The 15,286-nt window shown below is 43.4% G+C and overlaps 1 protein-coding gene across 1 annotated transcript in view; it reads left to right on the top strand.

Annotated features, from left to right (window-relative positions):
* The window catches only part of pdzd2 (PDZ domain containing 2), a 183,704-nt gene that overhangs the window by 85,105 nt on the left and 83,313 nt on the right, over positions 1-15,286 (top strand). Inside the window, exons 5-6 of the mRNA XM_084308088.1 lie at positions 1,581-1,713; positions 6,835-7,044. Of these exons, the coding sequence (XP_084164214.1) occupies positions 1,581-1,713; positions 6,835-7,044 (343 nt within the window). The remainder of the gene's footprint in view (positions 1-1,580; positions 1,714-6,834; positions 7,045-15,286) is intronic.

A 15,286-nucleotide genomic window follows, 5' to 3' on the forward strand; every position in this document is an offset into this window, starting at 1 on the left:
AGTTTCTGACAAAAATGCGTCAAATCGGTTACTAATGGCAAGGCGCTCGCCACTAACGCAGGAGATGCTGGGTTCGAGCCCAGCTCTCTGCGTTGCTACTGGCTTGGCTGGTCGTTCATACTAACACAATTGGCAGTGTTGAGGGTGGGAAAGCCGGTGGGTGGGGATTGGACGATGTGGACAGCGACTCCTACAGGTCGGTTGGTGCGCCTGTACAGCAGAATCAGGAAGTATCGGGGGCAGCGTGAGCCTCCCACGCGTTACTCCTCGCCACTGAGAGATCGCGCTGTTCAGGTGAAAAGATGCGACAGCTGCCTCCTTGTGTACCGGAGGGGACACGTGATGCAAGGCTTGGTCCTCACTGCAGCCGACCAGTGGGAGGCATAGTCTAGCAACGTTCGAGACAGGGGAGGGGAGAATTGAAGGGAGAATTGGTGAGGCGAAATTGGGATGGGAGAAAAATAGAAAAGAAAAAAAGTTTTTATTTATTTTATTTTATTTTATTTATTTTTTAAAGATCGGATCGGGAAAGATCAGTATCGGTAGATACTCAAAATCACATGATCGGGATCGGATCGGGAGCAAAAAAATGTGATCGGGACATCCCTAGTTGTGGTGTGATGATCTGATAGTAATGTGTTGTGGTGTGATGTTCTGATAGTAATGTGTTGTGTTTCAGGGATGATCTGATAGTAATGTGTTGTGGTGTGATGTTCTGATAGTAATGTGTTGTGTTTCAGGGATGATCTGATAGTAATGTGTTGTGTTTCAGGGATGATCTGATAGTAATGTGTTGTGTTTCAGGGATGATCTGATAGTAATGTGTTGTGTTTCAGGGATGGTCTGATAGTAATGTGTTGTGTTTCAGGGATGGTCTGATAGTAATGTGTTGTGTTTCAGGGATGGTCTGATAGTAATGTGTTGTGGTGTGATGGTCTGATAGTAATGTGTTGTGGTGTGATGGTCTGATAGTAATGTGTTGTGGTGTGATGGTCTGATAGTAATGTGTTGTGGTGTGATGGTCTGATAGTAATGTGTTGTGGTGTGATGGTCTGATAGTAATGTGTTGTGGTGTGATGGTCTGATAGTAATGTGTTGTGTTTCAGGGATGATCTGATAGTAATGTGTTGTGTTTCAGGGATGATCTGATAGTAATGTGTTGTGTTTCAGGGATGATCTGATAGTAATGTGTTGTGTTTCAGGGATGGTCTGATAGTAATGTGTTGTGTTTCAGGGATGATCTGATAGTAATGTGTTGTGTTTCAGGGATGATCTGATAGTAATGTGTTGTGTTTCAGGGATGGTCTGATAGTAATGTGTTGTGTTTCAGGGATGATCTGATAGTAATGTGTTGTGTTTCAGGGATGGTCTGATAGTAATGTGTTGTGTTTCAGGGATGGTCTGATAGTAATGTGTTGTGTTTCAGGGATGGTCTGATAGTAATGTGTTGTGGTGTGATGTTCTGATAGTAATGTGTTGTGGTGTGATGGTCTGATAGTAATGTGTTGTGTTTCATGGATGGTCTGATAGTAATGTGTTGTGTTTCAGGGATGGTCTGATAGTAATGTGTTGTGTTTCAGGGACGGGCGTCTGCGTCCTGGAGATGAGTTGTTGATGATCAACGGTCAGTCTCTGGTGGGGCTGTCACACCAGGAAGCTGTGGTCGTCCTCCGCTCCACTGCTGGACTGGTGCAACTGGTGGTGGCTAGCAGGGTGAGCACGCAGACACACACACACACACGCACGCACGCACGCACACACACACACACACACACACACACACACGCACACAGATTTCCGATGCAATGCGCAGAGATTTTTACAAGCTCATATTTTGCTAATAACACTTAAAATCATTGGTAAACAAACGTAGTGCTGAAAATATACACTTTGACTTAATGTGGACTGTATTGATCTATTTGTGACGTGAAATAAATCGGTTAACGTTTTTCTTTTGGTCTGATGTGTGGATTGGATGTCAGTGGGCATAGGGGCAGGGGTTGCTGCTGCTGGCCACACCTCAGGCTCTGTCAGTGGGTATAGGGGCAGGGGTTGCTGCTGCTGGCCACACCTCAGGCTCTGTCAGTGGGTATAGGGGCAGGGGTTGCTGCTGCTGGCCACACCTCAGGCTCTACCAAGAGAGGCCTGGAGAAATTCACAGTATAATATGTTACTAAACTCCAACCCATTAGACATTTCACAATTCCTCTCCCCCCTCCTCCCCCCAAGACCACCGGATCCCCCAGGACCAACACCCCACCGCCACTCCACCGCTACATCGCGCTCTTGACCACCTCGGCCGCAGCTGCCCACAAATCAATACCTGCTTGACCCACCCACCCCAACCACCCGAGCAGTCGATATCTCCAAATAAATAACATCCAGCAATGTCAGGGACCAGTTAATTACCATGAGATTCTCCGGTTCTTTCCATCTCCAGCTTATTTGGCTGCTGTAACGCCTGCCAGAATAATTATTTTCTGTTGTATGGATGTTGGTAGTGCAGATATATCGTTTAGAAGTAATGTTGCTGCCGTGAGTGGAATCGATATGTTACAGATGCCCAAGAGTCTAGCTGCTATAGATTTCCAGAAATGGGCAACTGGTGGGCAATCCCAGACCATATGCATATACGTGCCGGTGGCTCTTAGAGAGCATAAAGTGCACCGGAAGTCGGCCCAGAACAAAACACACTTTTACCTAGAGGTCTGTTTGATGGTATCACAGATTATACTTTTAAGGACATATAATGGGTACGGAAAACATCTTCTCTTTGGCCCCTCACACAGATCTGCAATCCTGTTACAGTCTGGCCCCTCACACAGGCCTGCAACCCTGTTACAGTCTGGCCCCTCACACAGGCCTGCAACCCTGTTACAGTCTGGCCCCTCACACAGGCCTGCAACCCTGTTACAGTCTGGCCCCTCACACAGGCATGCAACCCTGTTACAGTCTGGCCCCTCACACAGGCCTGCAACCCTGTTACAGTCTGGCCCCTCACACAGGCCTGCAACCCTGTTACAGTTTGGCCCCTCACACAGCCTGGCTACCTGGTACCGTCTGGCCCCTCACACAGGCCTGCAACCCTGTTACAGTCTGGCCCCTCACACAGGCCTGCAACCCTGTTACAGTCTGGCCCCTCACACAGCCTGGCTACCTGTTACAGTCTGGCCCATCACACAGGCCTGCAACCCTGTTACAGTCTGGCCCATCACACAGGCCTGCAACCCTGTTACAGTCTGGCCCCTCACACAGCCTGGCTACCTGGTACCGTCTGGCCCCTCACACAGCCTGGCTACCTGGTACCGTCTGGCCCCTCACACAGCCTGGCTACCTGTTACAGTCTGGCCCCTCACACAGCCTGGCTACCTGTTACAGTCTGGCCCCTCACACAGCCTGGCTACTTGGTACCGTCTGGCCACTCGCATAGGCCTGCAACCCCCAAAGACAAAGTAACTACAAGTCTATGTTTGTAAATGTAACGGAGGTACCGCGAGTATATCCACAGTCACGATGGACTTCAAGTGTTGTGAAGTGACTGTGGCACGTAGCGGTACTGCAAGTAAAACTCACTCCCCCTTAAAAGGCATCCAGACACGCTACCAAGAAGTGAATTCACCTCTTGGTATAGCGGTCTGTAATCGCGCCCGCGGTGTGGCCGACCCGGGTTCGACTCCCACTCAGGGCATGTCAAATAAGACCGGTGACATAAACTCTTTGTTTAAAGCCCCAAGCCTGAATCTTATGGACCACAATAATATGAGGTGTTTTCACATAATGTCAGTCTCATGTAGCCAGACACTACGTTACACTACATAGCCAGACCTCTCTCCACACTACGTTGCACTACATAGCCAGACCTCTCTCCACACTACGTTACACTACATAGCCAGACCTCTCTCCACACTACGTTACACTACATAGCCAGACCTCTCTCCACACTACGTTACACTACATGGCCAGACCTCTCTCCACTAGGGGTGGGAATCACCAGTTTCATCATGATACGATACGATATCGATTCTTTGGACAACGATACGATATTTGCCGATATCACAAAGTCTCTCACGATACAATACGATACGATTAGATTCAGGTGCCTGCGATCGATATGAGATGATATCATATGCCCATTTAACACAATCAGTAACATTTAGATCAACAAAAAAAAGGTAATGAAAATATCATTTGACATTTGTATTTTTGAGCTCTTCCAGACATTTAAAGGAAAATCAATCTATTGTTTTTAATACAAATAGACCTCCTGTTCACTGTAAAGTGCCACGTTTTTATATATTGAGCTTTAAACTTTAAGCTACATTTTTTGGAACTCAAAACTCACACCCTCCCTCTCCCAAACAGTTCCTACAACAATTTGTTGATGTTGCATGATCATGTATAGGCCTACATTTATTATGTATTATATTGTTTATGTTTAAATAACATTTAAACATCAAACTCCTCTGACCTCATCTGGTCTTTCCAAAGACGCGCGCACACACACACACACAGAAAGGGAGAATGCTATGCTGTAACATCTACACACACGGAGCTACTGCTGTTGTTCTTGGGCGGATATGAGACTCGCCACAGGATTTTCAAAATAAGAGTATCGATATGAATCGATCTTATTACATCGCATCGATCCGATTCGATTGTTGATAATTACATCGATGTATCGATCTGGATCGATGTATCGTCCCACCCCTACTCTCCACACTACGTTACACTACATAGCCAGACCTCTCTCCACACTACGTTACACTACATGGCCAGACCTCTCTCCGCACTACGTTACACTACATAGCCAGACCTCTCTCCACACTATGTTACACTACATAGCCAGACCTCTCTCCACACTATGTTACACTACATAGCCAGACCTCTCTCCACACTACGTTACACTACATAGCCAGACCTCTCTCCACACTATGTTACACTACATAGCCAGACCTCTCTCCACACTACGTTACACTACATAGCCAGACCTCTCTCCACACTACGTTACACTACATAGCCAGACCTCTCTCCACACTACGTTACACTACTGTACATAGCCAGACCTCTCTCCACACTACGTTACACTACTGTACATAGCCAGACCTCTCTCCACACTACGTTACACTACTGTACATAGCCAGACCTCTCTCCACACTACGTTACACTACATAGCCAGACCTCTCTCCACACTACGTTACACTACATAGCCAGACCTCTCTCCACACTATGTTACACTACTGTACATAGCCAGACCTCTCTCCACACTACGTTACACTACATAGCCAGACCTCTCTCCACACTACGTTACACTACTGTACATAGCCAGACCTCTCTCCACACTACGTTACACTACATAGCCAGACCTCTCTCCACACTACGTTGCACTACATAGCCAGACCTCTCTCCACACTACGTTACACTACTGTACATAGCCAGACCTCTCTCCACACTACGTTACACTACTGTACATAGCCAGACCTCTCTCCACACTACGTTACACTACTGTACATAGCCAGACCTCTCTCCACACTACGTTACACTACAATAGCCAGACCTCTCTCTCCACACCATGTTAGCGCTGTGCCTGCACCGGAGAGAGGTCTGGCTGAACCTGTTATCATCCCACTATAGGGGGAATAACATCTTTGTCCTTCACCTCCTCCCAGCCTCACATCGAGTCTCTCTGAGTGTCTTCATAGCATGAACACAGCGGTGCTATTTATAGCCTGTAGGAGCAGACATCACCTCAGAGAGACTAAATAACAGCATCCTGTATCTGTATTGATGCGGGTGAGACGGGGGCAATGCCCAATGACAGTCGGCAACCAAACCCCAGTTCACACCAGTGCAGCAGGTCGATTGGCTGCTTTGGGCCGTGGGATTTGAAACACAAACCAGCTGCTGCAGACGTGTTAATAAATGTTAATAAATGTTAATAAATGTCAATAACACCAGACAGAATATGTTTTGTTTCCTCTGTGTTCCCATGCTGCTTTCCTTTGCTCTACAGTAGGCGCTAACTCCTCGGCTAGACTGCTTGGTATTTAGGCCGGGTATAATATTCCGATTTTAACGCCCCCCCCCCTTCTGCTAACCGGTGCCTCTGTGTTCTCTAAACACTGCGGGGGAAACCATCCCGTCTCTCTCAGGCCTTGCCTTGCCTCGCCTCCCAGGGCCTGAAAAATTTAAGAGCAGAGATCTTAATGGGCTTGTAGGGAAATGCGGTCGGCTTTTTGAGATAAAGTTAAAAATACACACACACACACACACACACACACCCACACACGTACACTCGTGAGCTGCGTTCTCTGGCTTCCCCTCTCATGTCTTGCCCTCTCATACACACTTACACACAGACGCACATCCCGTCAAGGGTACTGTACATAATCGCTGCTACGGCCAGTAGGCAAAGGTAGGTTTATCCATGGAAGAAGACGCACGCTCACACACACAAACACACACACACAAACACACACACACACACACACACACACACACACACACACACACACACACACACACACACACACACACACACACACACACACACACACACACACACACACACACGCACACACTACTCCTACAAATGCTGATGTTGCTCTCCTCTCCTCTCCCATCCTCTCCTCTCCCATCCTCTCCTCTCCTCTCTTCTTCTCCCATCCCCTCCTCTCCTCTCCCATCCTCTCCTCTCCTCTCTTCTTCTCCCATCCTCTCCTCTCCTCTCCCATCCTCTCCCATCATCTCTTCTCCTCTCCTCTCCCATCCTCTCCCATCCTCTCTTCTCCTCTCCTCTCCCATCCTCTCTTCTTCTCCTCTTCTCTCCTCTCTTAGGAGGAGTCAGAGGTGGACTTCCAGCGCTACCCCTCCACCAGCTTGCCTGACCTGGTGAGCACGTGCGCCTCCTCCTCCTCCTCCTCCTCCACCTCCTCTCAGGTCGCTGCCACCAGAGGCGCTGGCTCCCCAGGAGACCCCAGCAGGGAGACCATGCAGCCAGGAGGGGGGCAGGCCGGAGGAGCCCAGACTCTGCCCACGCACACCCCAGTAAGGATGCGGGCGGGGTGTGTGTGTGTGTGTGTGTGTGGGGGGGGGGGTGTTTATATGTGTGTGTAGGTGCCTGTGGGGGAGTGGGGTTGCTGTGAGACGTATTATTAGTGTGTGTGTGTGTGTGTGTGTGTGTGTGTGTGTGTGTGTGTGTGTGTGTGTGTGTGTGTGTGTGTGTGTGTGTGTGTGTGTGTGTGTGTGTGTGTGTGTGTGTGTGTGTGTGTGTGTGTGTGTGTGTGTGTGTGTGTGTGTGTGTGCAGGGTTTGTTTTCTGTATCTGTCTGCGTCAACATGATGATAACCCGTCCCATTCAAACCCTGTGTTCTATTTCTATTTCTCTATGTCTTTGTTTTTGTCTCTCTCTTTCCAAGCTCTCTCACATGCTTGTTTCCTTCCTCCCTCGCCCACTCAGTCTCTTTACTCTGAGATCTTCTCTCATTCTCTTCCTCGCTCACTCTCTTCCTTTCTCTACTCTCTTTCTCTACTCTCTCTTTCTCTACTCTCTCTTTCTCTACTCGCTCTTTCTCTACTCTCTTTCTCTACTCTCTTTCTCTACTCTGTCTTTCTCTACTCTGTCTTTCTCTACTCTCATTCTCTACTCTCTTTCTCTACTCTCTTTCTCTACTCTCTTTCTCTACTCTCTTTCTCTACTCTGTCTTTCTCTACTCTGTCTTTCTCTCTACTCTCTCTTTCTCTACTCTCTTTCTCTACTCTGATCTTTCTCTACTCTCTCTTTCTCTACTCTCTCTTTCTCTACTCTCTTTCTCTACTCTCTTTCTCTACTCTCTCTTTCTCTACTCTGCCTTTCTCTACTCTCTTTCTCTACTCTCTCTTTCTCTACTCTGCCTTTCTCTACTCTCTTTCTCTACTCTGATCTTTCTCTACTCTCTCTTTCTCTACTCTCTTTCTCTACTCTCTTTCTCTACTCTCTCTTTCTCTACTCTGTCTTTCTCTACTCTGCCTTTCTCTACTCTGTCTTTCTCTACTCTGTCTTTCTCTACTCTCTCTTTCTCTACTCTCTCTTTCTCTACTCTCTTTCTCTACTCTCTTTCTCTACTCTCTCTTTCTCTACTCTGCCTTTCTCTACTCTCTTTCTCTACTCTCTCTTTCTCTACTCTGCCTTTCTCTACTCTCTTTCTCTACTCTGATCTTTCTCTACTTTCTCTTTCTCTACTCTCTTTCTCTACTCTCTTTCTCTACTCTGATCTTTCTCTACTCTCTCTTTCTCTACTCTGTCTTTCTCTACTCTGCCTTTCTCTACTCTGTCTTTCTCTACTCTGTATTTCTCTACTCTCTCTTTCTCTACTCTCTCTTTCTCTACTCTCTCTTTCTCTACTCTGTATTTCTCTACTCTCTTTCTCTACTCTCTCTTTCTCTACTCTCTCTTTCTCTACTCTCTCTTTCTCTCTACTCTCTTTCTCTACTCTCTTTCTCTACTCTCTCTTTCTCTTCTCTCTCTTTCTCTACTCTCTTTCTCTACTCTCTTTCTCTACTCTGTCTTTCTCTACTCTGTCTTTCTCTACTATCTTTCTCTACTCTCTCTTTCTCTACTCTCTTTCTCTACTCTGTCTTTCTCTACTCTCTTTCTCTACTATCTTTCTCTACTCTCTTTCTCTACTCTGTCTTTCTCTACTCTCTTTCTCTACTCTCTTTCTCTACTCTCTCTTTCTCTACTCTGTCTTTCTCTACTCTCTTTCTCTACTCTCTTTCTCTACTCTCTCTTTCTCTACTCTCTTTCTCTACTCTGTCTTTCTCTACTCTCTTTCTCTACTCTCTTTCTCTACTCTCTCTTTCTCTACTCTCTTTCTCTACTCTCTCTTTCTCTACTCTCTTTCTCTACTCTCGCTTTCTCTACTCTCTTTCTCTACTCTCTTTCTCTACTCTCTTTCTCTACTCTCTCTTTCTCTACTCTGCCTTTCTCTACTCTCTTTCTCTACTCTCTCTTTCTCTACTCTGCCTTTCTCTACTCTCTTTCTCTACTCTGATCTTTCTCTACTCTTTCTCTACTCTCTTTCTCTACTCTCTTTCTCTACTCTCTCTTTCTCTACTCTGTCTTTCTCTACTCTGCCTTTCTCTACTCTGTCTTTCTCTACTCTCTCTTTCTCTACTCTCTCTTTCTCTACTCTGTATTTCTCTACTCTGTCTTTCTCTACTCTGTCTTTCTCTACTCTGCCTTTCTCTACTCTGTCTTTCTCTACTCTCTCTTTCTCTACTCTGTCTTTCTCTCTACTCTCTCTTTCTCTACTCTCTTTCTCTACTCTGATCTTTCTCTACTCTCTCTTTCTCTACTCTGTCTTTCTCTACTCTGCCTTTCTCTACTCTGTCTTTCTCTACTCTGTCTTTCTCTACTCTCTCTTTCTCTACTCCCTCTTTCTCTACTCTGTATTTCTCTACTCTCTTTCTCTACTCTCTCTTTCTCTACTCTCTCTTTCTCTCTACTCTCTTTCTCTACTCTCTTTCTCTACTCTCTCTTTCTCTTCTCTCTCTTTCTCTACTCTCTTTCTCTACTCTCTTTCTCTACTCTGTCTTTCTCTACTCTCTTTCTCTACTCTCTTTCTCTACTCTCTCTTTCTCTACTCTTTTTCTCTACTCTGTCTTTCTCTACTCTCTTTCTCTACTCTCTTTCTCTACTCTGTCTTTCTCTACTCTTTCTCTACTCTCTTTCTCTACTCTCTCTTTCTCTACACAGTCAATTTCGCAGAGTAAATTTTACTCAAACTGAGTACATTTGACTCAAACTGAGTAAAATGTTACTCACTTGGGCTCAAATGGACTCAGTTTGAGTAAAATTTACTCTGCGAAATTTACTGTGTACTCTGTCTTTCTCTACTCTCTTTCTCTACTCTCTTTCTCTACTCTCTCTTTCTCTACTCTCTTTCTCTACTCTGTCTTTCTCTACTCTCTTTCTCTACTCTCTTTCTCTACTCTCTCTTTCTCTACTCTGTCTTTCTCTACTCTCTTTCTCTACTCTCTCTTTATCTACTCTCTTTCTCTACTCTCTTTCTCTACTCTCTTTCTCTACTCTCGCTTTCTCTACTCTCTTTCTCTACTCTCTTTCTCTACTCTGTCTTTCTCTACTCTGCCTTTCTCTACTCTCTCTTTCTCTACTCTCTTTCTCTACTCTGTCTTTCTCTACTCTCTTTCTCTACTCTCTTTTTCTACCCTCTTTCTCTACTCTCTTTCTCTACTCTCTCTTTCTCTACTCTGCCTTTCTCTACTCTCTCTTTCTCTACTCTGTCTTTCTCTACTCTCTTTCTCTACTCTCTCTTTCTCTACTCTGCCTTTCTCTACTCTCTTTCTCTACTCTGATCTTTCTCTACTCTCTCTTTCTCTACTCTCTTTCTCTACTCTCTCTTTCTCTACTCTGCCTTTCTCTACTCTCTCTTTCTCTACTCTCTTTCTCTACTCTCTTTCTCTACTCTCTTTCTCTACTCTCTCTTTCTCTACTCTGCCTTTCTCTACTCTCTCTTTCTCTACTCTGCCTTTCTCTACTCTGTCTTTCTCTACTCTCTCTTTCTCTACTCTCTCTTTCTCTATTCTGTATTTCTCTACTCTGTCTTTCTCTACTCTGTCTTTCTCTACTCTCTCTTTCTCTCTACTCTCTCTTTCTCTACTCTCTTTCTCTACTCTGATCTTTCTCTACTCTCTCTTTCTCTACTCTGTCTTTCTCTACTCTGCCTTTCTCTACTCTGTCTTTCTCTACTCTGTCTTTCTCTACTCTGTCTTTCTCTACTCTGTCTTTCTCTACTCTGCCTTTCTCTACTCTGTCTTTCTCTACTCTCTTTCTCTACTCTGATCTTTCTCTACTCTCTTTCTCTACTCTCTCTTTCTCTACTCTCTTTCTCTCTTTCTCTACTCTCTCTTTCTCTACTCTCTCTTTCTCTCTACTCTTTCTCTTCTCTCTCTTTCTCTACTCTGCCTTTCTCTACTCTGTCTTTCTCTACTCTCTTTCTCTACTCTCTCTTTATCTACTCTCTTTCTCTACTCTCTTTCTCTACTCTCTTTCTCTACTCTCTCTTTCTCTACTCTCTTTCTCTACTCTCTTTCTCTACTCTCTTTCTCTACTCTCTTTCTCTACTCTCTCTTTCTCTACTCTCTTTATCTACTCTCTTTCTCTACTCTCTCTTTCTCTACTCTCTTTCTCTACTCTCTCTTTCTCTACTCTCTTTCTCTACTCTCTTTCTCTACTCTCTCTTTCTCTACTCTCTTTCTCTACTCTCTCTTTCTCTACTCTCTTTCTCTACTCTCTTTCTCTACTCTGTCTTTCTCTACTCTGTCATTCTTTACTCTGTCTTTCTCTACTCTGTCTTTCTCTACTCTCTTTCTCTACTCTCTTTCTCTACTCTGTCTTTCTCTACTCTGTCTTTCTCTACTCTCTCTTTCTCTACTCTCTTTCTCTACTCTCTTTCTCTACTCTCTTTCTCTACTCTCTTTCTCTACTCTGTCTTTCTCTACTCTCTTTCTCTACTCTCTTTCTCTACTCTCTTTCTCTACTCTCTTTCTCTACTCTCTCTTTCTCTACTCTCTTTCTCTCTACTCTCTTTCTCTACTCTGCCTTTCTCTACTCGCTCTTTCTCTACTCTCTTTCTCTACTCTCTTTCTCTACTCTCTTTCTCTCTACTCTCTTTCTCTCTACTCTCTTTCTCTACTCTGTTTCTCTACTCTCTTTCTCTACTCTGTCTTTCTCTCTACTCTCTTTCTCTACTCTCTTTCTCTACTCTCTTTCTCTACTCTCTTGTTCTCTACTCTCTTTCTCTACTCTCTTTCTCTACTCTCTTTCTCTACTCTCTCTTTCTCTACTCTCTTTCTCTACTCTCTCTTTCTCTACTCTCTTTCTCTACGCTGTCTTTCTCTACTCTCTTTCTCTACTCTCTTTCTCTACTCTGTCTTTCTCTACTCTCTTTCTCTACTCTCTTTCTCTACTCTCTTTCTCTCTACTCTCTTTCTCTACTCTGCCTTTCTCTACTCGCTCTTTCTCTACTCTCTTTCTCTACTCTCTTTCTCTACTCTCTTTCTCTACTCTCTTTCTCTACTCTGTCTTTCTCTACTCTGTCTTTCTCTACTCTCTTTCTCTACTCTCTCTTTCTCTACTCTCTTTCTCTACTCTCTCTTTCTACTCTGCCTTTCTCTACTCTCTTTCTCTACTCTCTTTCTCTACTCTCTTTCTCTACTCTCTTTCTCTACTCTCTTTCTCTACTCTCTCTTTCTCTACTCTCTTTCTCTACTCTCTTTCTCTACTCTCTCTTTCTCTACTCTCTTTCTCTACTCTCTTTCTCTACTCTCTTTCTCTACTCTCTCTTTCTCTACTCGCTCTTTCTCTACTCTCTTTCTCTACTCTCTTTCTCTACTCTGCCTTTCTCTACTCGCTCTTTCTCTACTCTCTTTCTCTACTCTCTTTCTCTACTCTCTTTCTCTACTCTCTTTCTCTACTCTCTCTTTCTCTACTCTCTTTCTCTACTCTCTTTCTCTACTCTCTTTCTCTCTACTCTCTTTCTCTACTCGCTCTTTCTCTACTCTGCCTTTCTCTACTCTCTTTCTCTACTCTCTTTCTCTACTCTCTTTCTCTACTCTCTCTTTCTCTACTCTGTCTTTCTCTACTCTCTTTCTCTACTCTCTTTCTCTACTCTCTTTCTCTCTACTCTCTTTCTCTCTACTCTCTTTCTCTACTCTGCCTTTCTCTACTCGCTCTTTCTCTACTCCCTTTCTCTACTCTCTTTCTCTACTCTCTTTCTCTACTCTCTCTTTCTCTACTCTCTTTCTCTCTACTCTCTTTCTCTACTCGCTCTTTCTCTACTCTGCCTTTCTCTACTCTCTTTCTCTACTCTCTTTCTCTACTCTTTCTCTCTACTCTCTTTCTCTACTCTGCCTTTCTCTACTCGCTCTTTCTCTACTCCCTTTCACTACTCTCTTTCTCTACTCTCTTTCTCTACTCTCTCTTTCTCTACTCTCTTTCTCTCTACTCTCTTTCTCTACTCTCTCTTTCTCTACTCTTATTCTCTCTACTCTCTTTCTCTACTCTCTTTCTCTACTCTGTCTTTCTCTACTCTCTCTTTCTCTACTCTCTCTTTCTCTACTCTTCTTCTCTACTATCTCTTTCTCTACTCTCTTGTTCTCTACTCTGTCTTTCTCTACTCTCTTTCTCTACTCTCTCTTTCTCTACTCTTTCTCTACTCTGTCTTTCTCTACTCTGTCATTCTCTACTCTGTCTTTCTCTACTCTCTTGTTCTCTACTCTCTTTCTCTACTCTCTCTTTCTCTACTCTGTCTTTCTCTACTCTGTCTTTCTCTACTCTCTTTCTCTACTCTTGTTCTCTACTCTCTTTCTCTACTCTGTCATTCTCTACTCTGTCTTTCTCTACTCTCTCTTTCTCTACTCTCTCTTTCTCTACTCTGTCATTCTCTACTCTGTCTTTCTCTACTCTCTCTCTTTCTCTACTCTCTTGTTCTCTACTCTCTTTCTCTACTCTCTCTTTCTCTACTCTGTCATTCTCTACTCTGTCTTTCTCTACTCTCTCTTTCTTTACTCTACTCTGTCATTCAGCTCACTGCCTAACCCCCCCTGTCTATCTCTCCACCTTCCTCTCCTCTTTTAAAGAAAGACAAGGCAGGTACATCAGCCAACCCAGTTCTCTCCCATCACTGCCCTCCCGCTGAGGCTCTTTGAGTTGAGTCGTTACCAGAGGCTTCTGTTGCCTCAACTTCCCTTCAGAATTATTCATCCACTGCAGCCAGAACACCCCACATAGTTGCCACTGTGTGTCTGTGTAGTTATTATTATTATTATAATTATTATTTTTAGACCTGTGGAGTTCTCATCTCCCCCAGGGTTAGACGTGTGATTGGTCACTTGGTTGTGATATGGTTGGCTTGGTGGTCAGTTGTGTAATGATTTTAATGCTTTAGGTAGATGTGTGTGTGTGTGTGTGTGTGTGTGTGTGTGTGTGTGTGTGTGTGTGTGTGTGTGTGTGTGTGTGTGTGTGTGTGTGTGTGTGACTGTGTGTGTGTGCGTGTGACTGTGTGTGTTGTGTGTGGGATGGGCTTAACTGGGACTTGGATTTTATATGTATTATGTATTTGAAGGCTCTGTGTGTGTGTCTGTGTGAGGGGGTTGGGGGCTTGCTAGCAAAGTGGGTCACTCTCCTCGGCATGTGGCATACTCTCTCTCCCTTTCAGCCCCCCCTCTCTCTCTCTCTCTCTCTCTCTCTCTCCTGGCTTGTATATATATATATATATATATATATATATATATATATATATATATATATATATATATATATATATATATATATATATATATATATATATATATATATGTAACTCTCCCATTATGATTATATGTGTAACTCTCCCAACATGAGGAGTTTATGTGTAATTCTCTTATTAAGATTCTATGTGTACGGCTACCTTTAGTATTATATGTGTAACTCTCACATTAGTATTATATGTGTAACTCTCACATTACTATTATATGTGTAACTCTCACATTAGTATTATATGTGTAACTCTCACATTAGTATTATATGTGTAACTCTCACATTAGTATTATATGTGTAACTCTCACATTACTATTATATGTGTAACTCTCACATTAGTATTATATGTGTAACTCTCACATTAGTATTATATGTGTAACTCTGCCATAAGTATTATATGTGTAACTCTCCCATTAGTATTATATGTGTAACTCTGCCATAAGTATTATATGTGTAACTCTCACATTAGTATTATATGTGTAACTCTCACATTACTATTATATGTGTAACTCTCACATTAGTATTATATGTGTAACTCTCACATTAGTATTATATGTGTAACTCTCACATTAGTATTATATGTGTAACTCTCACATTAGTATTATATGTGTAACTCTCACATTAGTATTATATGTGTAACTCTCACATTAGTATTATATGTGTAACTCTTCCATTAGTATTATATGTGTAACTCTCCCATTAGTATTATATGTGTAACTCTCCCATTAGTATTATATGTGTAACTCTCCCATTAGTATTATATGTGTAACTCTCCCATTAGTATTATATGTGTAACTCTCACATTAGTATTATATGTGTAACTCTCCCATTAGTATTATATGTGTAACTCTCCCATTAGTATTATATGTGTAACTCTCCCATTAATATTATATGTGTAACTCTCACATTAGTATTATATGTGTAACTCTCCCATTAGTATTATATGTGTAACTCTCCCATTAGTATTATATGTGTAACTCTCACATTAGT

Source organism: Notolepis coatsorum (assembly GCF_963971535.1).
Source record: "Notolepis coatsorum genome assembly, chromosome: 2".
NCBI classification, from domain to species: domain Eukaryota; kingdom Metazoa; phylum Chordata; class Actinopteri; order Aulopiformes; family Paralepididae; genus Notolepis; species Notolepis coatsorum.